The 26,621-nt window shown below is 31.8% G+C and overlaps 2 protein-coding genes across 2 annotated transcripts; one reads left to right on the forward strand and one right to left on the reverse strand.

The window, feature by feature from the left end:
- The first annotated feature begins 3,039 nt into the window (after nt 1-3,039).
- LOC125867458 (potassium channel SKOR-like) lies at nt 3,040-14,169 on the forward strand. The gene is made up of 13 exons (XM_049547966.1): nt 3,040-3,589; nt 5,351-5,575; nt 5,826-5,889; nt 6,394-6,733; nt 8,183-8,478; nt 9,226-9,306; nt 9,967-10,065; nt 10,441-10,659; nt 10,858-11,040; nt 11,493-11,568; nt 11,647-11,941; nt 13,101-13,222; nt 13,616-14,169. Exons 1-13 carry the CDS (start codon nt 3,360-3,362, stop codon nt 13,855-13,857), a joined length of 2,472 nt encoding a protein of 823 aa, XP_049403923.1. The 5' UTR covers nt 3,040-3,359; the 3' UTR covers nt 13,858-14,169.
- A 1,017-nt stretch (nt 14,170-15,186) lies between these two features.
- On the reverse strand, nt 15,187-16,775 carry LOC125867466 (probable methyltransferase At1g29790). Its single transcript, XM_049547978.1, has 2 exons — nt 16,340-16,775; nt 15,187-16,098 (listed from the first exon to the last, which is right to left on the reverse strand). The coding sequence occupies exons 1-2, from the start codon at nt 16,773-16,775 to the stop codon at nt 15,326-15,328; spliced, it is 1,209 nt and encodes a 402-aa protein (XP_049403935.1). The 3' UTR covers nt 15,187-15,325.
- Between the last annotated feature and the right edge of the window lie 9,846 nt (nt 16,776-26,621).

Here is a 26,621-nt window from a genome sequence, read left to right on the forward strand (position 1 = left end):
TTTTCTTCAAAATAATTCAATTGAATACCGGCTCAAACCTTCATACTAGAGTATTATATTTGGGATTAATTATTTTCACAATTTGCACTTATCAAAAACATTACGATAATTAGTATAATAAAGAAATGGGAAGTGTAATTGTCATCTTATGTAGTGGTTGATAACCATATACATATCAAAATGTACACGTATCATAATGTTTGGTATACATATCAAGAATAAATTTAGATTTTGACTTTAAGGTATAAACAAGGTTTGCCGCATATTAAGATAGGCCAAAAATATTGAATAAAGTAGAAAGAAACACCTTTAGAAAGTGACTTATAATTAATTAGCTTGTTAAAGGTTATAAGAGCACGTAATGCCATCCTAAAATGAGCTGGCTTTAAAATATTGTGGAATATGGTAGTCATGACATATATCATTAGGAGTGAATTTAGACGGTTGGTTATAGATTTATGAAAATTTAATAATTTTTATTCCATAATTATATTTAGAAATTTGTGAACTTAATTAGTACTTTAGTATCGATTAAGTTGAGGTTATTATAAAAATTCATAAATTTTAAATTTTATATCTGCCTCACTAAATTACAGTATCAATCTTATATATTAGGTTTTAGCCAAACACAGAAACAAATCCCTAAACTTGTTGGGGTTTTCCCCTCAGGTACCTCAACTACATCATTTTCCTATTGAATTCTTGAACCACCCATAATTTGTTCCTTTTAAACAATGTGGGCTGATGTGGCACAAAACTAAAAAGCTAAAAAGCTAAAGCCCGTTCATTTCCCCCCCAAAACACTTTTGCCCGAAGTGCAATGGTTCTAGACGAGAAAACCCTAAAAATTGATCTTATTTTAGTGATATTTATTCTATTTACAATTAAAATTCTCAAATTTTGAAGTGATTTTGCAACAAAGGAACCTACGTCCAGGGTTGGATTGCGTCCATGAGGTCTTCATTTCCACAACGACCCCACATTGACATAGCACATTTACAGTTGAAGAAGAAGAAATCGACGAACAAGATAACTTCGACATTGAAACTTGATGATTAAGAATAAATCAATGAAGAAGAGATATATTCTGATGAGCAGCTCCAACTTAATGATGAAGAGAAAGAAAAGAGGAGAAATAAGAGAAAAAGGGGAAGAAGGTCGTTGATGGGTGGTTTAGGGATCTACATCAGCGCCTTCAAACCGTCTTCACGCGCTCAAGCGACGTGAGATCACATTTTGTGCCACATCAGCCCATAGTGTTTAAAAGGAACAAATTATGAGTGATTTAAGGATTCAATAGGAAAATTGCGTAGTTGAGGTACCGGAGGGGAAAAACCCAACAAATTTAGGGGCCTGTTTATGAGTTCCGTCTTAGATTTTTATTGATGATGGGACATTCCTCCTAATATAATTTAGCAAGAATCACGTTATGGGACCAATTAATTGTTTGTTTATCACACAAACCATGGAAAACTTGGTTTGCAATTTAGGCAGCAGCCAATGTGATTATGTTTGTTGTACTCCACGAAAATGGTCTTATAATAAACCACAGAATACTGCAAGGGTGGCAAAAGTTGGTTGAACATGTCAACTTCAAAGTGGAGTCTCATGTTTGAAACCATCAACATCCATTTTCGATCGAGCTCATCATATGAAACTTGTCTCGTGTAATTTATTTTTTATGTGTGAATTGCAAGTTGTTAAATTAGAGTGAAGTTTACCTTATACGCATTCAAAAGATAGCGACTACAAATTCTCCTATGACAAAACAATAGGAAGGGTGCTATTTGCGATTCCATTTGTTAGTTGTGAAAAATAATTTTAAATAAATTTGGATCTAGTAATAACTTTGTCTCTACTCTGATAGTAATTACTAGCTAGTTATTAACAAAAAAAAAGATAATTACTAGCTAGTCATATTCTTCATTAGATAATTAATCTCCAAATATGTAAGTAACATACATCATTTAAGAGTTAAGACATAGTAATAATTTAGTAGATAAAAATGCAACATTTCTAACAGCTAGTTTTAACTTTTAATGAGTTGATTACACAAATTTAGTTATAAATTATGTATATCATTCTTGTAAAATATATTAATTATTATGATAAGTACTACCTCACCACTTCTCATTTAATTGTTAGCAGCCAGGGCAAATGTTACATTGATGACTTGATGCAATACATATATTTAGTTTAATTTAATTTAATTTATGCGTTTACTTTTTCCAGTACGTATATTTTAAATTTTATGTCCAATTAAATCTTAGACAGATAAAATATGAAAGGCACCTCGTATTATTTTATTTTTCTATGAGTACAAATGTACTTTGCTTATTACATCACTTTAGCTACAAGCCTACAGCTGTGTGGTACACACGTAACGGCAACCAATTTTTAATTTAATACTTTAGTTTAGATTATTTAATAACGCATAAGATAAAATTAAATAATGACATCACATTAATATGTTCTCTAACTTGGGCTATATTCATGTCCTCCAAATCTGAGTATACATAATTAAGCATTTTAATTTGTATAAAATAAAATAATAGATATATATATTTTATATGATAATAATACATAAAATTAAAGTGTATGTTTATATATTATGCTTAAAATAATTGCGGTAGAGTTTGAGTTTCATATAAATACCTTCCCTCCTCTTCTCCATAAAGTTTACCATCTGATAAATCTTTCTCTGGATCTCAGCTTTCTCTATCCGATAGCTATAGATTCGACAAATTTCAGTTGAACTTTCTCGTAAAATCAACATTTTCCAATTGTTCTTCAGTATATTTCTCTCTCTCTTTAGGTACTGCTGATTCATTCAAACATCGAAGAACTTTCCAGAAGCTCAATACAAGGAAGCTAACATATCAGTCAACGGATTTGACATTGCTGAGAAAATCCGTTATCATGCAGAAATAGAGAATCAATCAAAATGAGCAAAACTTTCGAACTTTCTGATGATTTTGTGTTTACTGTGTGAGAAGAACAGTAACGGACAGAGTGAGATTCGAAGAAAATCGATTCAGTTTCTGCATACACACACAGAAATCAATCCTAATTAGCTTAACTTTTGAATTTTCCTGATGATTGTGTTTAGTGTAAGAAGAAGAGTAACGGACAGAATGAGATTCGAAGAAATTCGATTCAGTTTCTGCCTATGCAACAGATAAATCAATCTAAACTAGCAGAACTTTCGAATTTTCTACAGTGAGATTCGCAGAAATTCGATTCAGTTTATGCACACACTCAGAGAAATCAATCCAAATTAGCTAAACTTTCGATTTTTTCTGATGATTTTGTGTTTACTAGAGTGAGAGATCTGTGAATTTTACAGTGCGTTTGTGAAGATGTCGATGAAGAGAGAATTAGGAGAAGAGAGGAATGGAAGAGATTCACCAAAAGAGTATAAGATGAATGATTTGAGAGATAGTATGAAATCGTTGAGAAGTACCAGTAGATTAGCGATGATGGAGAACGAGTTAATAGCTGATTCAACTCCTACGAGATTTAGCAGAGAAAACGTCATCAATGGCCTCAGAGGCCTTTCTCAAGATTTCGTCATTTATCCCGATGACAGGTACGCTTCTAGCTTTCTCCTCGCATTAAAAAGGAGATTACGATATGAAAAATCAAATTCTTAATATGAGTGTTCATCGATTTTTCAAGTAATAATCTTCATTTTAATAATCCTTTCTCACGTACAAAATTGACGTTAATTTGATAAAAAGTGAATAAAATTAAAATACTCCTATGTTTTAAGAGTAATTAAACATTATTATTCGAAATTAAGGTGTCATTTACTTTTTTTCATCTTATTTTAATGAGTCATTTTAATTTAAAAGTTATTTCAAATAATTATATTATTTAAATATCAAAGTTAAAATTGGCAACTATTTCAAAGTTAAACTTTAACATTAACAAAAATGCTTAATTCTCAAAAGACATCTAACGAATAAAAATAACTTAATAATTTATGTTTTATATTTTTTCCAATAAATGTGAAAACAACTTAAAACACAGTTAGAAAATGAAAATAGTGGAGTATATATTAATTTATATAAATATATCTTATTATAGGAAGTGCTTACATAAATTAAAAGATGTAAATGGCAAGTAATGTCCTCTATCTCAATTTATATGACACTTTTTATTTTTTCTAGATTGAAATAATTTAAATTTGATTGAGAATTTATATATTAAATATTTAAATTTTTTAAAATAAAATTTATATATTTATAAATTACATAAAAATACTATAAATTTCAATAATTTACAATTTAAAATATATAAAAAATATAAAAAATTTACAATCTAAAATAGACTCGTTTTCTTCACCTCAATATATGAAAAGTGTCAGTCTAGTAAATATTTTCTGTACTTTGGCGTGGAAAAAGTTACTGCGACTTGTCGTTTTTGTGTCAGAGAATAATCGTTTTGAGATATGCGTCACTCCCGGCGAGGATTTTGGGTATAAAGGTTCATTGGGTTTGGGGAGAACATTAGCCAGTTTTGGCTATACACCATGATTACAACTACTACCAGAGGATAGTTTAATACATAAAATATATTAATTAATGTTTAATATGTCAAACAAACTACTCCCTTCGTTATGATTCAAAATAAATTGTAATATTTGCATGGTTATAAATCGAGAAAATGACCAAAATTGTAAACTCACTTGACACATATGGAAAATGTAGTTCAGCTTTGTAAGTTAAATATGATTATACATAATTAGTTTATACGTGATCTGATTGCCCAGAAATATCTTTTACACTGTTCATAACATTTAAACTCTGACAATGATCAGAAGAAGATCACGAGATTTATGTGTGAGAGGAAAAAATTAGGAGCTGCTAGTTGGGTTGACAGGGTGGAAAGTGGGTTGCAATATTGCTGCTTGGAGGTGGAACTATAAAGTCGTTAAGTTCAAATCAATAATGTTTACAAAATTCAAATTTGACAGAGAAATATATCATAGTAGAGTAATAAAATTACTAGATTTAACTTATTCATAATTATAACACATTTTTTTACACTTCCATGTGCATATAATATGTTGAAGCATCTTATTTTTTGGACTGCTAATTTTTTATTGCGAGCATTTACTTATAGTTATTTTTTAGGTAAAAATGTAAACTCATAAAGTTTAATGGATTGACTTGATCATAATTATGTATAAATAACTGACTTTTTTTTCTTTGTAATACATCATTCATTGATGAAAAGAAAAGCACATTTACTTGTATTATGAAAGTTTTTGTTGGTATCATCAATTGCTTTCTCAATCAATTATCTTTGATGTTTTAAAATTGATAATCTAGAAAACTTGATGCAGGTGGTACAAGCTATGGGATAAGTTTATCCTGATTTGGGCTATATATTCAACTTTTTTTACACCAATGGAGTTTGCATTCTTCAAAGGATTGCCCAGGAAACTATTTCTTTTAGACATTTGTGGTCAAATAGCTTTTCTTGTCGACATAGTCATACAATTTTTTGTAGCCTACAGAGATAGTCAGACATACAAGATGGTGTATAGGCGAACCCCTATTGCTCTTCGGTTAGTCCCCTTCTCCCTTCTAAGTTCTACCTTACTATTTGCACAAGAGGGGCAGTGGCGGTACCTATGCAAGTTCGACAGAACCTAGTGTTTCAGGTCAAATTCTTTATATACTTGTAAAAAACAAGTAGTATATATAAAGTACGATATACATTTTGAAAAACACACATCATCTAAATTCTGAATCTATCACTGAAGAAATTTGCAGAAGAATGTATGCATTTAAGTAAGTTAGCCTCTTTCATTGCAGGTACTTGAAATCTCATTTTATCTTGGATGTTCTCAGTTGCATGCCATGGGATAACATTTTTAAGGTACTATATTCGCTCCTAAATCCTCTCTCTAACATCATGCTTTTAGAGTTATTAGAATAACTTCATGCTTTTAATTTTGTAGCACAATTTAATCAGTCAATCTTTTATATAATTTGGAGATCCACCAAATGTTTTAGAACATGCAAAGCAAACATCTATTTGGCAGTTAGGTGAGAATATGATATGATTAAAACAACAAGGAGGAGGAATTAAACTAGTTTTGCGTGACTTTCATGCTTAGAGGCCTAAAATGCTGAATAAACTGATAAAGCTCACTTGTCTTTATATGCTCCTCTCTCATAAACTTCAGTTCAAACCTAGTAAAGAGAAATGAGAACTTTCTTGCCAACAAGAGTGGAAGCCCTTTTGTCTACTTCATTTCCTATTAGTTTTTGCCTTCGGTGAAGACCAAAATTTTAAATGAGTTGATACCTGCATTTCATGTTAGATACTTGATCCAAGTAGTGCCTTTTTTACTAACGCTGTCCCGTATCAAATATTCAGGCTTCTGGCAGAATTGAAGGAGTGAGATATCTTTTATGGATTAGGTTAAGCAGGGTGCGCAGGGTTACTGACTTTTTCCAGAAGATGGAGAAAGATATTCGAATCAATTATCTCTTCACTAGGATTGTAAAGCTTATCACTGTTGAACTTTATTGCACGCATACAGCAGCTTGCATCTTTTACTTTTTGGCAACTACTCTGCCTGCAGAGAAAGAAGGCTACACATGGATTGGTAGTTTGACCCTGGGAGATTACAGTTATTCACACTTTAGAGAGATTGATCTCTGGAGGCGGTACATCACTTCTCTGTACTTTGCAATTGTCACTATGGCAACTGTGGGTATGTCGATTGCTCTCTTTCTAGTTTCACTGGCATAATTATCTGAAAAATATATTCCAGTTCTATTGGAGATGAAATTAAAAGGCTGATGATATAGATGGAATCCACAATACACAAGTTGTTACACATGATTAGACGATTCACCAGAATTAGTTGTTTTCCTCTATAAAATGGACTACTGTTGTCTTTTGTGACCGTTCGAGCAACAATCCACGATTAAAGTTGGGTGCTGGTTTTTATGACTGGGATTTCTGCCCTCTCCTAGATATTTTTCTCAGTTTCATAGGATAACTTCTTAATATTAAAAAGATTTACTTCTTCCATTCTATATTGGGGTATCACAAAGGGAAGAGGCTTTGCTGTCAAGTTGTCTTTGCCTTTTTCTCCTGATACCTAAATGGAAGATGCAAACATTTCGCCTGTCAAGATATAGTTGTTATTTTGTATCATATGATATAAGTTGTGACTCTAGATTTCATTTGAGAATATAAAGTTCTCAAACTCTGAAGTTGAAATTCTACGTGGCATTCTATCCAGGACTAGAACTGAAACCTTTTCTTCCAATTTGTGTTCTTTTTTGTCTTCTATAGACTAGAGTAAGTTCAGGATGTATAAATACCTGAATCAGATGTCTGAATAATAGAAGTATCATGAACTTTAGGTCCGAAATAGTACAAACTACAAACTAATCATGAGGTGTGACTGGTAGTATGATGACAGTTTGGCTGACAGTGGTAGTGCTTGTTATATTTGGTGCATGCGATAATTGGCTTTTCAATCTATTTTAATCCTCTAAAGATCGCTCTAAGCTTTATACCCTTAGAGTTTCCTAAATAATTGATCTTGTCCATTTATTCCAATATTTATGCATGTTTTGAGCTTATTAATGGAACTGAAGACACTCATTCGATCTCAATTTGTGTTTTAGAGATGTCCTGTTATCTTTTTATTTACAAATTATCAACTTGGCAACTTAAAGACGAGTAGTCATAAATATTGAATAATTCACCGTGCACGTCAAGCTATCACTAGTACCATGCATGTGATCTTTTCTACATTTCCTCCCTTGCACCAAGAAAAATATAAAAGAGAAAATAGGTAACAAATGACTAGGAAGAGAGCACAGATGCTATTGAAGACGGATAAATATAGATGTTCATAAGGTTGGTGTTGGTTTTACATAGTTTTGGATTAACATAAAAATTCTTTTTTGGTGAAGAGACAAACAAAGAAAAATGGTTCTTTGGGTAATGAGATTATTTTAACCAGAAGAAACTAGTTGAGGCTGTATAAAAGAAGCAAGTTGTTTGTTTTGAAGTGGTACTCATATGCTTCGAAGGAAGGTTTCTTTTGACCATTCTCTTCCTAACTCATGGCATTCTTTTTAAACCTTTTCTGGATATGTAATCACATCCTACTAATATTAGAAGATGTCTCTCGGTCTTACAGGTTATGGTGACATACATGCAGTCAATCTGAGGGAAATGATATTTGTGATGGTTTATGTCTCTTTTGATATGATTCTTGGTGCTTACTTGATCGGTAACATGACAGCACTGATTGTCAAGGGATCAAAAACTGTGCGATACAGGGACAAAATGACAGATCTTATGAACTATATGAACAGAAATAGACTCGGAAGGGATATTCGTAGTCAAATTAAAGATCACTTGCGATTACAATATGAAAGTGCTTACACTGATGGAGCCGTTCTCCAGGACCTTCCCATCTCAATTCGTTCCAAGGTAAATAAACAAAAGGAAAAAATCTTCATATGTGTGCAATTTGCTCTATATTCATTAAATTTCATGTACTCTGGGACATTAGAATCACAACTGGTTTGAATTCTTCGAATTGTGTGGCTTCTTTTCTGTTTTCCTCAACTTATGGTGCTATATTTGGACCATAAGAGTTAATTACAAGCTAGTTTTCCTTTGTTACTGATGGAGAGAATGCTAGGCATGTAAAGAAAGTGGCGGATCTATAATCTATACATGCTGTGGGTTCTGAAATATAAATCTACAAAATAATAATAAAAAGTATATGTATGTGGTCGGGCAGCTGTTACACCATTCGTGCAGGTCACTACTGATGCAGCAAGGAATTTCGTTACAGTTCTTTAAATCTGTTGCAAGAGATCAAGTCATTGTCAAAACAATTATTTGGTTATGCTATTTTTGGAATTGTTAATAGGGTTGGAGCAGAAAGTGATAGGTTTGCCAAAACCCACAGAGCCCCTCTGGATTCTCACAGGGTAGAAGACATCAGGCATTGTGACTTTAAAAGAACCAAGCAGTATGCATGGTATTATTAGGTGGAGGGTTGTTGACTTGGGAATTTATTTCGTTGTCGAAAAGGGCATTAAGAATCTTTGTTACCCCTTCTAAAGTTCGTATTCTTTCTTGCCTTCCATTTCGACCTTTCCTTCTCATTGCTGATGCATATAACATTCTTTCAGCAATATTGTAACAAACACTTCAACCTTTCTGCAGATATCCCAGACTTTATATCAGTCTTGCATTGAAAATATTCCTCTTTTCAGGGAGTGCTCCACAGAATTCATAAGTCAAATTGTAAGTTATCTTCTTTGTCAGTGATTGTTTATTTAATCTCAAAACAGTGTTTGTATCGTTTTCCTGAAGAGGTCTGTTTCATTTTCACTCTAGTTGAAATCCATGATATTATATGAAATATTTTGCCACAACCTCTAGAAACTAATGGCTAATAAGATCCTTATATATTTTCTATACTGATCCTAATGAGGCAAGAAACATAGACCCACACCATATGTTCTAATCTAAGATCCAGAGTTGCTCATGTTCTGAATTTTGTGAACAGCATAAATAATTCATCTTTATTCCAGGTTCGTTTGCTTGATTAAATTGTATTGCACATTTACTTCTTCAATGTGCTTAATGATTTTTACATGTTATACGTGCACCCAAGGACAGCAAGGTTGGGATCCTAGGTTGAGAACATATTTGTAGAAATGGTCCTTGGTAACTTTATGGTTTTTTTCTGCATGTAGACATGCTTTCTGCCTTATCAACCTGCATTGCCACAGTCAGCTGAATTTAGAAATAATTCGTCATGCATGCTTCTTCTCTCCTCTCTTAATGTACACCTTTGGATGCTTGCCTCCTCACACCTTTCTGTTTGATTACGATTGGGCCCAGTTAAAGAGAAAAAAGTAAATCTAGCGCTGAGGAGCTAATTTTGTGAAAAAATTTCAGGTAACTCGAGTGCATGAAGAATTTTTCCTCCCAGGAGAAGTGATCATGGAACAGGGGCATGTAGTGGACCAACTTTATTTTGTCTGTGATGGTGTCCTGGTAATTGTTTTACTGTTATTATTGCTGCTCAGTGCTCAGCATTTTCTATCACAGCCTTTTATTTTATAATAAGCTTATATTCATTTGTGGCTTAGGAAATGTATATCCTACCTTATATTAGAGGTCTCCAAACCTTATTAATATCATAGTTCTGGATGTATTATGGACTTGGTTCTCTGACTGCAGCTAAGAAATTTTTCCGTGATGGTGTTATTAGAAACTCTAGATAAGGAGAGAAAACTACAATAAACCTGTTTTCTAGTTTCCCCTTGCTCCAAAACTTCTGCAAATCTTACAACTGCTGACTTATCAATTCATGTTTGGCATCAAGCTGTAGCTAATATTGCGAGACTCATTGTGGTTATTTTGATTCAGGAAGAAGTTGGTATAGGAGAAGATGGGTCACAAGAGACAGTAGCTCTTGAGCCTAATAGCTCGTTCGGAGAAATATCCATTCTTTGCAACATTCCACAACCATATACTGTTCGTGTTAGTGAACTATGCAGACTCATACGGATTGATAAGCAGTCATTTTCAAATATTTTGGAGATCTATTTTCATGATGGAAGAAGAATCTTGACGAACTTACTAGAGGTAATCTCTCTTGGGCAGCATGCCATTCTCCACTCATACCACCTATGGCTTCTGTTGTCTCTTGGTAGTAGTACAAAAGTTGACTAGAAAAGTACATGTTCATAAATGTTAATTGTTCTTTTCCTTTTAATATTAGCATCTTTTTGCATTAGAAGTACTTAATCACTCAAAAGGTCTAAAAGGAGTATTATCTGACAGGGAAAGGATCTTCGTGTGAAGCAACTGGAGTCAGATATAACATTCCATATTGGGAAACAAGAGGCTGAGCTTGCTTTGAAAGTGAATAGTGCAGCTTATCATGGTGACTTACACCAGCTGAAGAGTCTTATTCGAGCTGGAGCTGATCCCAACAAGAAAGATTATGATGGAAGATCACCTCTGGTATGATTTTTTAGCTAATAGAAACATAAGAGTTTTCTGGTTCATTGCTTTTTGATATTTCAACGAGTTGCTTAGTTTAAAAAAAGTTATTTTCTGAGTAACTATTAAACTCTTCTGAAATCAAAGCCATTTGAGTGTTTATCAGTCCATGAGTGGACCTTAACTCTTTGTTCATAATGAGTTGTTTTTTTTCCAAGCTCATATATGTCTTTCTTGAGTGTGCAAATCTGTAAATCATGCAGCATAGTTTGGTAGGATTTATCTGTTGTAACAAATAAGGAATTCCAGATTGAAATTCTGCAGGTATTATTGGTTGAAGTTTCAGATGCTGCTTCTATAAAAATACTGATTCTGTCTTTAAGAAAAATAACCAAAGATAATGATTCTAAAAGAAGGCTGAATTTTTAAAAGAGTTGAAAAGTATTCCTAATCAAGGCTTTGTTTATGAACAGCATCTTTCAGCATCCAGAGGATATGAAGACATCTCTTTTTTCCTTGTCAAAGAAGGTGTCGCTCTCAATGCTTCAGGTAGGTATTAAAACCTGTTCTTGACCGGTGAACTTCCTTGTTCTCATATATTTATTAATAATGTTTTTTTCCAAGTAGACAACTTTGGAAACACACCGCTCTTTGAAGCTATCAAGAATGGACACGATCGCGTTGCTTCATTACTTGTTAAGGAAGGTGCCTTCTTGAAGATTGAAAATGCTGGTAGCTTCTTGTGTACGTTGGTTACAAAAGGGGATTCAGATCTACTACGAAGGCTGTTGTCCAATGGTATTGATGCAAACTCCAAAGATTATGATCACCGAACACCGCTCCATGTAGCGGCTTCTCAAGGATTACTCGCGATGGCGAGATTGCTTCTGGGAGCTGGTGCTTCAGTTTTTTCAACGGACAGGTACCAGTTAAATATATATTGCTATATTACTGTAGTCACTTCCTTAACAGTATGCAATCTTTAGTTTAGAGCAAGCTACCTTTTGTCATAAACTATAAGGTAGACTCATGTGCTTAACATGTCGGGAAACATAAAATTTACTTTATATTGTTGCTACCAGTATTTGGCGAATTAATTGAGGGGAGTAACTTTTTTTCTTGTTGATGATTGTTGAATCTTTCATCTGGTTACAAAGGGAGCGAAATGGATAGTTAGGATTCATATAGCCAACAATTAGTTTGGGATTAAGGCGTAACGACGTTCTAGAATCTTACATCCATTACCTATGGACCTTATTCTTATTCTTTTTCAAAATTTCATTTTGTGGTTGGAAGGTTTTCAACTTTTGTTTTTATCACTTGTGAAGTTGCGACATTTATAAAGTTACAATCGTCTTTGTATGTATGATTATCCTGACAGCTAATATCTAACTTTTACTCTTGCTATTTTTGAATATAATACCCAATCGATTTGAAATCACATCAACACTTTGCTTATTTTTAATCATGTGAGAAAGTTATTGATGTTCTTCAGTTAAATGGGGAAATAGATCTTTTCCCTTTTCCTTTGGCATTTAAGAATGAAATGTCGAGCATATAAGGCCTCATGTAAAAAATGAATGCTTTTGGAATGAACTTCTGAATTTTCTCATCAGTGAATTCGACGTTGCACTAAATGATTTTCCTATTTTTCCTGTCATCAACTAAATGAGATAGAGACGAATCAAGAATGAGAATGACTTCTCAAATGTGAGGAAGATTCCAACACAATTTTCTTTAGGTGAAACCTGTTCTTTTTCTAAGAAAACTCATTGATGACCTAGAGGAGATTATTGTCAAGTCCATCCCGGTTCAAGCTCAAAATGCCTTGAATCATACATGATCTTTGGTCACGCTGATAGTTTTGTTCCCACATCAAGATTATTAGATGCTTAGTCAATTCTTTCCTTGAGCTTGGTGTAGTTTCTTTCCTTCAAGTTTTCAGGCCACTCGAGGTGAATAGATCATCGTGGTTGCTCTTCCAAACCATTACACTGTACTAGCTGAATTGTGCATATCTGTACTCATTTTGAAAGTATGGCTAGCCGCTTAAATCGTAAAGGGAACTTGTTGTGTTGCAGATGGGGAAATACTCCATTTGATGAAGCTAGACTAAGTGGAAACAATCAGTTGATCAAGCTTCTGGAAGAAGCAAAATCAGCTCAAACATCAGAATTCCCCAGTGTTTCGCACAAGATTTCAGGTATTGCAGAAGCAACACCATCACTTAAAGCAGTGGAATATATTTCTTTTTAGGAGATTAAATTATACCCTTTTTGTGGCACCACTGCTTATTTTATCTGGGAGATTCCCTTGCTCCACCTGCTTTCCCTTCACTAATGACCTATAAAAAATGCCAAGAAACAATAAAAAAGTGACGTAAAGAGGAACAAGAAAAGCGTTAGCTTAATGTTCATTATTACCTGCAAGTCATCAATCATTACTCTTCTTCCAAAACGAACAACGGGGGCTATAACTTCTTTACAACTAAAGTTCCTCATGTCACTAGCTAGATTGTTACTTAACACCAATGTTTTTAGTTTTATTGGCTAAGCTATTTCAAGCTTGCTAACCATATAATATCCGTGCATAACAGAAAAAAAGCACCCGCGGAAGTGTACTGTATTCCCTGTCCACCCATGGGAGCCCAAGGACCTCAGGAAACATGGTGTTGTACTATGGGTACCTAAGAGTATGGAAGAGCTCGTTACTGCAGCTTCAGAACAACTCGACTTCCCATCAGGCTCTTGTATTTTATCAGAAGATGCAGGTAAAATTCTTGATATAGATATGATATCTGATGGTCAGAAGTTGTACTTGATCAGTGAAACAACTTGAGAATACCCCGTCTATACATAGTTACCCCGTTCAGCTTTGGGGTTTGTATATTTTGTCAACCTAGTTGAAGATGAAATAGAATAGCTACTCACTTCTGCTGAGTGATGATATCGCAAATAAGAAATCTTCCCACTGTAGCAATTTCTGTTTCTCGCCTCGAATGTTGTTTGTAGTGATTTGGTACTTGTACCTTGCAATATCAATTTCTGTTGTTGTAACCTGAAGTCTTAATTTTACTGTAGAAGGCAGTTTTTATGGCAGGATCTGCCGTTACTGCAGTATTTTAATATAGTTTTCAAAATCTTGAGCTGAGATTCCATGTTCTATTGGCATTTCTATATCTACTCCAGTTGTCTAGAAATCCTATATTGACTCTATTGAGGGTTTGCACATTGAATCAACAACTTCAAAATTATTCTTATATTACTCTTTTAGTGTTTATTCCCCCGGAACCTGCTAATGCACCGTGCTGCCTCTTTTACTGGGTTGAAATTTTTGGCAACCCCATGAAAGTGATGGTTAGCTTACCAATAGACAAAACAATGTGCTATGTCATATGCTATTGTCTTTTTGTGGTGTCCATAGGTCAAACCAATTCCAAGCTTTCCTTTTTCTAAATTCTAACTCCTTGATGTTATTCCTTCTTGGACAAAGTAATATATACAGAGTTAAAAGTCATCGCTTCGACTAACAACGACACACCAAATGATCCAGCCTTCCGATTCTTTGAATCTCAGCTTGGAGGGGTTGGATTAGTATTGACATTATTGTACATTGATGCTGGAATTAGTTATTTTAATATTGACTTGATTAATATAGTATCCATACATGTAAGATACTCTTAATTTGTTTGTAAACTGTGTGTTGCTTCTCACTTTTAGCTTCAATCCCCAGATTTGATCCTTTTTGGCTCTTTTGGCTTTAAAGAACACTTTTTTCTAACTTTTGTTTGGGAATGGTTTTCTCAAATTGCAATGAATTAATTGACCTATGTGTCCAATTTCACATTTTCAATATGGGTGCTTCATCCATGAACAAGAAGATTTGGTTTTGTAGTCCTTTACAAATTTGTTTTTAGTTTTATATCCCCTTTTACGAGAGATCTTCATTTTTACACATAAGAGAGATCTGAAAAGGAATGTTTCTTCTATTCAATTTGTAAGTGGTCATAAGAGATCATTTCCTAGTGAGTTTTGATATGAAAGAGCAAAATCTTATGCTCTGAATAAGGAATCTGGTTTTTGGCATTATCACCAGCAAATTCAAAAGCTAACCAGGGTTTAGTCCTCAAACATTACAAACTCATACTCAAGCTAACCAGGGTTTAGTCCTCAAACTTTTAGTTTATATCTGGAGATGTCATCTAAAACGAATCGATGATAAAAAAAAAGAAAAAGAAAAAACATCAGTGCTGAAAGATCCCTCCTTTTCTTCTGTTTCTTAAAGTAAAAGAAACATCTAAATACTGTCACCAAGAATTCTTGAGTGGTTTCTCCAACAGTGCTGAAAGATACATCTCATTCAGCTCGGGTCCTCTATCCAACTTTCGCCCTACGACCCACTTGACCTTAGTGAACCCAATGCTCTCTATAAGGGGAGCATAGACTTGCTCAAATTGCTCTCTAACACAGAAGAAATGGTCAAGCCAGAACAGCCCACCTGGCCGAAGCACTCTATAGATGTCGAAAAACAAGAAGTGGAGCAGTGTTGATGGTATCCAATTACTCAACACATGCATTGAGTGGACTATATCTAGTGTGTTGTCAAAGAAAGGAAGTCTCTGTGAAATGCTTATGTACAAAGGTATGACTCCTCTTGATGCTATAAATGTATTGAAAGGACCATTGAGATTCATTGAAGTTGTTAATATTGTTATGTTCCTTTCTCTCATTCTTACAGCGAACGTAGCTACACCACCTCCAATGTCAAGTCCTATTCTGATTGTACCAGGCTTCTTCACTGCTAGTACTTCATCAATAGAGAAGTCAAGGCCAGCTCCCTTTGTCAACAACCATCGTTTTTTCTCTCTGCCATTGAGATCAAAGCAGTCTTTGCAATCATCAAATGATTTCTGTGATTTCACCCTGTTGATGAGACATTCATAAGTTTTGCAAGTATATGCTGTCCAAACAACAGATGAATCTGATGGTGTAGTCCATAGACTCTCAGGAAGAGGGTAAGGCTCAACATATTCCTGTTGAGCAGCAGGACGGCATCTGCGGCGAGGGAGAGGCTCACAACCTGTAAACAAAAAAAGAGTAAGATTTTGAGGAACAAATTGATTAGTTCATTTTCCTACTTACACAATTATAGTAACTATATACACAATCAAACCTCTCTATAACAATACATTTCACTATAACAGACAAGTTCCCTTTGGAACCCTTTTTTCATGTTATGTTATACTAGACAAACAACGTTGTTATAAAGAGGTTTGACTGTATAAACGTAAGGAACAGTATCTTTCCACAGTAACACAAACCTTTGAGAAGCAGCTTCTGTCCCATCTCATCATCAGGGCAAGAACCATTGACTCTGTATGACATGTAACGACGAAGTAAATCAGGAAACCTGGTGCATGGGTGCCCAACCGGAGGAATGATACTGTCAGAATCAAAGTTTGTGCTGAATCCAAATGGTAGTTTATGTGGAGATGCGAAAGCACGGAGCTCAGATGGAAGGTCTAAATCAGATGCTTGAATATCATCATCTCTAGTTTCTGCAGGCTGAACAATCAAAGGGATATCAGTATTAAGTGATGACTCGGTATCAATGGAATTATATGTTTGTTGGTATAGATAACAAGAAGAGTGCTTAAAAGTGTTAGAAATGAAAAAAGTGAGAAGATTTGAGGACACAAGAAGGAAGAAAAAGAACAGGTTAGGGGAAAAAGATCTTGGCTTATGAGGTGAGTCCATGAGTTTTTTCTTTTGGTTTATCAAAACTTTGATCCCTTATATGCTTATAGATATAATAGTCAGCATGTGTGAAGTTAATTTTCTAGTCCTTAGTGAGTTCAGAATGAGCTAGTGTGTTCTTATACTCCCTCCGTCTAACAATAGTTGTCCACTTACCCTTTATGTCTATTTTACATATTATTTATCATCNGGATATCAGTATTAAGTGATGAATCAGTATCAATGGAATTATATGTTTGTTGGTATAGATAACAAGAAGAGTGCTTAAAAGTGTTAGAAATGAAAAAAGTGAGAAGATTTGAGGACACAAGAAGGAAGAAAAAGAACAGATTAGGGGAAAAAGATCTTGGCTTATGAGGTGAGTCCATGAGTTTTTTCTTTTGGTTTATCATAACTTTGATCCCTTATAGATATAATAGTCAGCATGTGTGAAGTTAACTTTCTAGTCCTTAGTGAGTTCAGAATGAGCTAGTGTGTTCTTATACTCCCTTCCGTCCAACAATAGTTGTCCACTTACCCTTTATGTCTATTTTACCCTTGTTATTACGTACTCCCTCCATTTCATATTAATTGAATTGTTAAGGGGTTTCACATCTTTTAAGAAAAGAAGATTAAGACATAAATTAGGCTTAACTTTCCATTTTTACCCTTATTAATATTATCAAAATTATGATTAAAATAACTAAACATTAATTAATAACTCTAACTAATGAAGGTGTAAAATTGGAAAAATTTCTAAAAGTAGTCTTGAAAATTGAACAATTAAGTTAATTTGAAAAAATGAAAAATGTCTCAACAATTCAATTAATATGAAATGGAGGGAGTATTATTTATCATCTAGCACATTTCTCAAAACATTAAATTTAATAAAGTCAAAGGATAATATAGTACTCCCTCTGTCCCTAATTACTTGTCCACTTCTGCCTTTTTAGTTGTCCCTAATTACTTGTCCATTTTAACAAATCAAGAAAGAACAATTTTTTTTTACCTAGTATACCCTCAATTAATTACTTTGAAAATGATAGAACTTCTTGAAAATCTCAAGTTTTTAATTCATTAACTTCATAATTAATAGGGGTAAAATGGTAAACTCATTAGGTCAATCATTATATTTTTAATAGGTGTGCCAATTCAAAAATGAACAAGTAATTAGAGACATAGAGAGTAATATTACCCCTATTATATATTGTTTCTTAATGTGTGTGTCAAATCGATAGTGGACAACTATTGTTGGATAGAGGAGTATATCACTAAAAAAAACAGGAATTAGCTACGGATCCTCTGCTAAATGCGTTGTCGCTAAAATAGGATTTTTCATAATATGTCGCTAATCCCTTGCTAGTCCATTGTTAAATAGGATTTTGTATTGTATAGACACCTTATTTTTCTTGCATATAGATAACTAGTTCAAACCGAAAGTAATGAGTTTATTGGACCCATAAAATTCTCACCTAGATCTACCTTTGGTTTCACATGGACCTACAAAGTCCTACCATAAAAATATAATACTTATATCATCACCAAAACTCAAGGTTCGTTGTTCATAGTTTCTTAATATGAGAAGTAAGAGGGGAAAACAAAGTACCTATTCTTTCCATCTACTTTTAATTGTCATGATTTTATTTTTTTTTAGAGTCAAACTATAAAAACTTTGACTAACATTTTACAATGTGTTTTTTCTTCATATTGATATGAAAAAATGCAATTTATAGTACTTTTCGTATAATTTTTGAATATCGAATTTTTTTTATTTATAATATCGAAATAATGTAATCTAATTTAACTCTGAAAAATAGTCAAATTAACTTTCGAAAAACGCAACATGACAAATAAAGGTGGACGGAGGGAGTAGCACATTTCTAGCTCTAAGATTGACTTGTGCATTTTTTTAATTTTTTTTTTTTTGTGTGTTTATATAATACTATAGTTTTGTTTCAAGTGTAGATGCACTTAATTACTTGTGAGTTTTAGTGGCGCATTTTGAGCTGCATATTTTGCGGATTAAGTCACATGGTTAGTTTAATAGTAATTTCTTGGAAGTTGTATTGACTTGTTCTTTTTTCAACACATAGTTGTTGAAGTTCAAGAAATGTGTACAATTTTTTGTGCTTTGTGCATTCAATTCCCATAAAATTTGGATCGAGAATAGAAGGTAATATGTGTGTATATATTATGGTTGAACAAGTCAATTAGGGGATTAAGAAAATGCAAATTTGGAACTAAGTGTTAGAGCTAAGATTTTCACTTAAGTATTTAAAAACTACAAACGAATTAAAGAAGAAATTGGGGATCAATCTTGTACGGTATATACATGAAAAATAATATTCCTTCTGTCGTCTCTGTTTATATGATTTATTTTTCTTTTTTGTCAGTCCTAAAAAAATGACACATTTCTATATTAAGTAATAATTTAATTTTAAAATGCTCATTTTATCCTTAATGAAATGATTTGTAGCTCATAAATTTCTATCACCTATTTTAGACCACAAGTTTCAAAACTTTCTTTTCTTTCTTTAACTCGGTGTCGAGTCAAACTAACTTATATAAAATGGAACGGAAGGAGTACCAACTTTGTTGTATAGTGTGTTTTCTAGCAGAGTAAAATTCGGATGAACTCCTTGCGAGCCTAGCTTCCCCTCCTGCTAGCTACCTAAAGCAATTTTTAACTAGCATTGTAGTTAAAAAGTAAATTCCATATGTATATATATACATCGTATTGTTGATGCTCATTTCAGAGTTTTCTAGATAAATTTAAAATTAAGCAGACAACTTGCAAGCATGTTCTAAAAAACCTCATAGCTGCTTCATAAAAAGTCTCGTAACAACTTCTTGTCTTCTATAAATAAGAAGTCAATTCAGTTCATTTGTATATCAATCGCTCTCTATATTTTCTCTGGTATATTTACTTTATAGTTTTTATTTTTATATAATTTGTGTTGTCTGATTTTTCAACGAAGGGAATTTAATTGAACCCCTTTCTTAGCTGTGGTTTCACTCAAACTTATCTCACTCTTTCCACTTCGAAATGTCCTAAAAATAGTTGATAACATTACATGTTTTACAATTTCCATAACTCTTTAACCTTTCAAGTTTTTTTTTAAAACTATGCTTGCTTTATTTGTCATGTTCATTTTTCAATTATTACAATAATACTCTTTCAATAATGACTAAAATAATATCATATACTAATCAAATTAACATATTTTAAGCTTGTCCCCTTATATTCTGACCTCTGCTAGTTGCAGAACGAGCAGTACATCTTTCATATTTTATATGCCTATTTAAAGATCACAATATAATAAGGTAAAGGAGAAAAGACATAAAGTGATATCTGAAGTTGTTTCGAATTTTCAAAAAAATACTTTAATTATGCAGGCGTCCTATTACCCCCCTAAACAATTCCGATAATATATTATTACATCATTTTTTGATCAATTCCAGATTTTAAATGACAAGTGTTATCACACACCAATTATCGTGTGACACGTGTTAATTTAATTTGAAATATAATTTTTTTCATTTTATGTTTTTCTTTATTTCTCTCTCTTACTTTTTGACTTGTTTTAATTTTATTACTTTCATTTTAATTTCATTTTAAATTCTACTTCATCTTCCATCCCTACTTTCAAGCTACCCCTCCCTCCATTTTCTTTCTTTCTTTCTTTCTTTCTTTCTGCTTCTTCACCTCCCACCCTCACCGCACCTCACCCCACCCCCACGTCAAGTTGAGCCCCTCCATTTTCTTTCTTCTTCTTCGATCAAATTCCTTTCTTTCCAAAATTATACTATTTTATAGAATTTGTGTTATTGATAACAAAACTAATTATTTTTCTAAGAAAAATCAAAATTTTGAAGGTATCATTAGTCAATTTATCTCATTTTCATATAACTTCAAAACTAGAAATGATAATTTTGAAAGAATCAGAATTCTCCGAAAATTGAAAAAGTTTAATTGAAATTTTGGATAAAAAAACTAAATAATACCTACTAATCATCTTGAAATCTAATGGGTTTATCAAATTGTTTGAAATGTAATAAAATATTTAGATATAATTTTAAAATTGAAGAGAGTTAAACTAATAGTAGTAAAAAAGGGAGGTGAAGTTGTGGTAAAAAGTAACATTGAAAGTGAGAAGCTACAATGAAGATGACAATGAATTTTTGAAGAAGAATGAAGAAAAAAATATAAGGAGAAAAAGTTAAAATAATAAGAAAAATAAGATAATATATTTTATAGCAAAATAGTAAAAATAAAATTATATTCGTTTTTTTAGTTTGTTCAGGCTCTTTAAGAGAGTGCATACACTCTCCATGCCAGGTGGACAAAAAATGATGTAATAATATCAGTTCAAGATTGTTTAGGGGGTAATAAGATACTTACATAGTTTATGTGTCTTTTTGAAAATTCGAGACAACTTCAGGTGTCACTTTATGTCTTTTCTCTAAGGTAATACTACCAACTAAGAAAGTGGAGCAGAAAGAGGCTTATGTTTACTCTTATGTTTTTATTTACATTCTCGAGATTCTCAATTATTCTTTTTCATAAGATTGAGGAATAGTAAGTACAAAAATATCAGTTGTTTTATTTTTTTGATTTAGCACCTGATGTTTGATATTACAATGAGAATTGATTAAATTTGAAATCGCGCATAAAAGAATATAAGCAGTTTTCTTTAAGATATAACAATATATTTATACTTGCAAATATTTCTTATGCTACTTAAGAGAGGCATTATATTTATTAAAAAAACTTTGAAAATGACATTTCAAAGAATTCATTCTATTTTATAAACATCTAGGTATGTTCAATTTTAAAACCCAAATATTACAAACACAATGTAGGATGATCAATAATAGTACTTAGCACTAAAAACTTAACCCTCTTATAAGCCTCATTATACTAGTTGTGTGTGTTCAAATCTCATTGTCTCATTCACAGACCTATTGAGATAGTTAAACACATTATTGTACGTCAAACAAATTGTGGCACCTCCCAAGGTATTTTGTGAGTCCACTCCTTTAGACCTAACTCTTTGTACAAAGTGGATGAAGATGGAAAAGACACTTAAGGATTAACTTGTGGCTTTAATTTTGGTTGCTAGCCCATATCTGAATTTTTAAAGAGTAAATTTTAGGTTTAGCAAACATAAAAATCATATTAGCGCTCTATAGTTATAGTTTTGATATTAGTTTGCTATGGAGCATCAGATATGTATTAAAATAGCAGGCAACTTTGATTTGTATAAAATCACAGACATCTGATTTGTATAAATCGGGCGTCTGTGTCTATGAAAATTGCGTTTGTATATGTATATGTTCTTTGTGTTTGTATATCTGCATAAAATTTGAATTTGTTTACAATTGAATCGAGTTTAAACAGTTGTATTTGTATATCAAATCTCTCTCTCGCTTTATACAAACACAAATTATACATTGTATTTTGTGTAATTTGTGTTTGTATAAAGCGAGAGAGAGAAAGGCAAAAGAGAACTAGGCAGGGGAAGATTTGTATTGTATAATTATGAGTGTATAGGACGAAGAGATATGTATTTTTATTTGTATATACAACTTTCTCTCGCTTTATACAAACACAAACACAATTTATATATTTGTGTTTGTATAAAGTGAGAGAGGCGAGGGAGAGTGGCGAATGAGATTTTTGGGGAGAGAGACGAATGACAAAGTGTTTTCTACGGATTAGAATTAAATGAAACTGTGGTTATAACATTTAATTTGAATTAATAGTTTGTTATTGTATATAATTTTCTCATTCTTTAATGGGCTGAAGGGTTAATTAGGCATTAATCAAGACATTACCTTAACTTAGATGTCATTACTTGAGTCCACCCACATATATATCTCGGAAAATTTTTTGGGTTGCTTGAATTCTTTTCCAAGCCCATTTGAAATGGCACAAGAAAATTTCCTACAAAGTTTAATCTTTAAGAAATTGGAATCATGATTGTATTTTTCTATGGTACGGTTATATAACAATTTATCTAATTTTTCAGGGTCCTTTTATTTTTAGTATGGGGGTTAATGATACGATTCAGGCGATTATTTTGTAAAATTTATATCATATAATTATTTGATTATTTAAATTTAATATATACTCAAAATTAGACTTTTTGAAGCCGTTCATTTTTCTGATTTCTCTTTAATATCAGTATGATTTGGATTTTTTTTTTAAAAAAAAAATGTTATGTAAGAATCTCAATTGCAAACTTCTACAAGGCTTGGACTAAACATTTTTATTGTTTAAAAGATGATGAATCAAGTGAACATGAAACGCGATATGAATAGAAATCCATCCCACTATTATTTTTTTTAATATATATATAGTAGTGTAAAATAAAGTTAAGCAAAGATTTTAAAAAAATAAGATTATGAGAGGAAAGAAATTAATCAAGATTCAAGAAGTGAATCTACTAAGGTTGTATTCAATAAAAGAAAATTAGTATGAGATGGAAAAATATCTAATACCTTGTAGCTTGCTACTCAAAATCGTTGAAATTTCTTGTAGCTAATTATTTAAGATATTAGAACGAATTTTATTTCAATAGAAGTAGCATAATAGGTTTTCGGAAATGAAACTTTGGGTGTCGAGCATTAATGTTTCATTATTTAAATATTGTATATAAAATATATTTTACACATACAAATGTATTTAGTACGCTTGATCTTTTTTGGTTTATTTTTATAAATTTAAAAACCTACCTAATTATTCAGTATAGTTGTAGATCTATATAAAAGTCTTCAATATTATTATTAAAAGAAACCCAATAATGAATTTGGTAGATAAATATTTTTTTAAAACCATTGACATTCTAATATTTTTAGATAAACCTAGACGATGATCTAATTATATATCTAGATAATATTCTTTAATTCATGGTATTTTTTATCCGATTTATTAATGTCAATAGATTCAGTAGCATAACATCCTGTCCCCTCCCCCCTCTATATAAAAAATAAATAAATAAAAGATGATTAGGTAAATTCGGTTACAAATTTGTCTTAAAGTCTCTCTTTTCTGGAGCTATGAGGAAAATAGAAAATTGAAGTCACGACTAAGTACGATGAATGCAAAAAAAAAATTATTTTTTCGTTATTACACATTCTCCTCATTCCTTCAAGTACATAACTAAAAAAATGACAAGTGTTTTAATTTATTTTTACAATTCTAGATTAATTTAACAAATAGATTAGCCCATGGTTTACTCCTAATTAGTCTTTAGAAGCATTATTATTTATTATTTTAATACAGTACAATAACTTAGACTTGAGAGGTTGTGTCTACTATTTATATAGATGATGCGGGTATTTTCATACTAGGGAATAATTATAGTTGTATTGTACACTGTTTTAGAATTCTAGAAGGGTGGAGGACCATTAGGTAAATATTACTAGTATTATATTATTATAAAATGCCAACTATAGAAATGAAAAAAGATTCAGCAAAATTTTTTGTGTTTTATATTAATAATAATTTCTGCCGTAATGAAATTAGAATTTTCACTAAGAAAGTTAAAATATAAAAAAATAAATATATGAAAATTTTAAAGAGATTCAACAAATAGTTTATGCATAGAATTTACCTAGTTATATGTCAAACTTTCTCTATCGTTATTATACGTAGTATATTTTTTATTTTTTTTAGGTTGAGGTCATTCACAGCCCCTTAAGTTGTCCGCATATTTCATTTAGACACCTTAACTATAACTATTATCTATTGAACACTTAAATTGTTCAAAAAATTACCTATTAAAACACAAAATGTTGATATGGCAAAAGAAATGGTTTTCACTTCCTATGGGGGCGTGAAAGTTTTTGAAATACTGTTTTATTTTTATTTTTTCCAAAAAAACTTACACTTTTTCTTCTTTAATTGACACTTGGCATTTAAATAAATTAAAATAATTTTTTAATATTTTAAAAAAATAATAATTCTTAATTCAAAAAAGAAAGAGCACCCCTACCCCTTCAAGTCATCTTCTTCCCCAAATTTAAATTTTCAAAGAAAACTAAAGAATCTCCATTTTTTTTTGTTTTTTTCTTTTTCTATTTCTTTTCAATATTCATAAAAAAACTAAATCAAGTAACTGAATTTGCAAGAAAAATAACGAAAGTAGATTTTTGAACATTGGGATAAAAAAAGTAAGTCGACGTTCCATCTCCATTTCCGGTCACCTTTGAATAAATATTACCATTCAGATAAAATTATAAATTCAGTAAACTTATCAAAAACAATATCAAATAATTCGCTAAATTATTTAGGTCCTCTTGATTTCTCCTTACAATCGATTTCAAGATGATTAACCATTGGCAAACTTCCTTTATTCATCACTCTTGTACCAACTCTTTGAATATCTTTCTCTATCACGTATTAGGAATGAAAAATAATTTTTGATAAAATTAATTTGGGTCCTTTCGATTTTTCTTTGCAATCGATTTCCGGATGAGTAACCATTGACAAACTTCTTTATCACTATTGTATCAATCTCTTTGAATATCTTTCTCTCTCACATATTAGGAGTACAAAATATTTTTTTAAAAAAATCGAATCTGCAAGTAATTTGCAGTGAAGGTTTTTGTGATTTGAGAAAAAAAATTGATGAGAAGAAGATGAAGAAGAAAGGGGCTTGGGTAGGGTACTGGGGTTGAGTAAAATGGGTTGTCATTTTTATTTTTTTTATTAAGAAATAGATATAAAATTTATTTGAAATAGTTTTTATTCTTTTTAACATAAAAAAAAATCTATAGTTATTGGGGTCAAGTGACACATGTCATTTTTTAATTAGTCATTTTTGTCACGTCATAGCAAGTGTACCACACACTTTACCTTTTTTACTGATTATCGAAAAAAGTCTAATAGGAACAGGTTTTAGATAGATAAAAGTGTTCAATAGGTACTAGTCCTAGTTGAGGTATCTAAGTGAATTATATAAACAACTTTAAGAGGCCGCAGATGATTTAAGCCTTTTTTTAAGAAAAAAAAAAGGAGTCTACTCTACTCCTACTTAACATCATGACTATATCAAACATAAAAATATGTTCATTAAAAGCTAGTAAAATTGTTTAAATATACTTAAACACAAGGTTAAGTGCCGACGGAAAAAGACAAGATCTATATATGGATCCAAATTCTACTTTCTCCCTCTCAAATTTGTTGTCCATAAAATAGTCAGATTTTCTCTTTAAATTGATATTTTCTTAAAAGACGTATAAAAGAGAAATACGATATGTATATATATTACAACGTGGAGGATGTGGGGAAGGAGATTATAATGTGGAAAATCAAACCCTCAACAACAAGTTAAGAGTTCAAATAGCTAACTAACTAAACTACTAAGATTCCATAGAAATACGATAATATAATTTAAGATGTAGGAAGTAAAATGACCAAGTGTCAATGATACTCAATGCATTACTTCTATATTCTAAATTAAATATGGTTTTCGATCTGATTAATAGCTTTAATTATGGTATAAAAACTTAACTTTATGTGTCTGCTTATTTATTAGTTGATAATATCCTGGTTGATATTCATCGATCTACAACTTGGATTGTACTTTATAACTAAAATAAAATAAAGCTTGGACTATAGTTTGGTGTTTTCTTAAAAGAAAATTAGGAAGTCTCCCTCATCTCACAGTGAATAAAAAACTATTCAAATTCAATACTTATATCAAATCAAAAAATTAGTCTATATAATTAAAAATTCAACCATCAAATATAAATAAAATATATTGATTGATTTGATAAATATTATTACTTTACTCCTTATTAGATGTGGGACTTGAGGGTACGAACACGGCAATTACATATGATACCAAAAGTAGTGTA

Source organism: Solanum stenotomum, chromosome 6 (assembly GCF_019186545.1).
Source record: "Solanum stenotomum isolate F172 chromosome 6, ASM1918654v1, whole genome shotgun sequence".
Taxonomy (NCBI): Eukaryota; Viridiplantae; Streptophyta; class Magnoliopsida; order Solanales; family Solanaceae; genus Solanum; species Solanum stenotomum.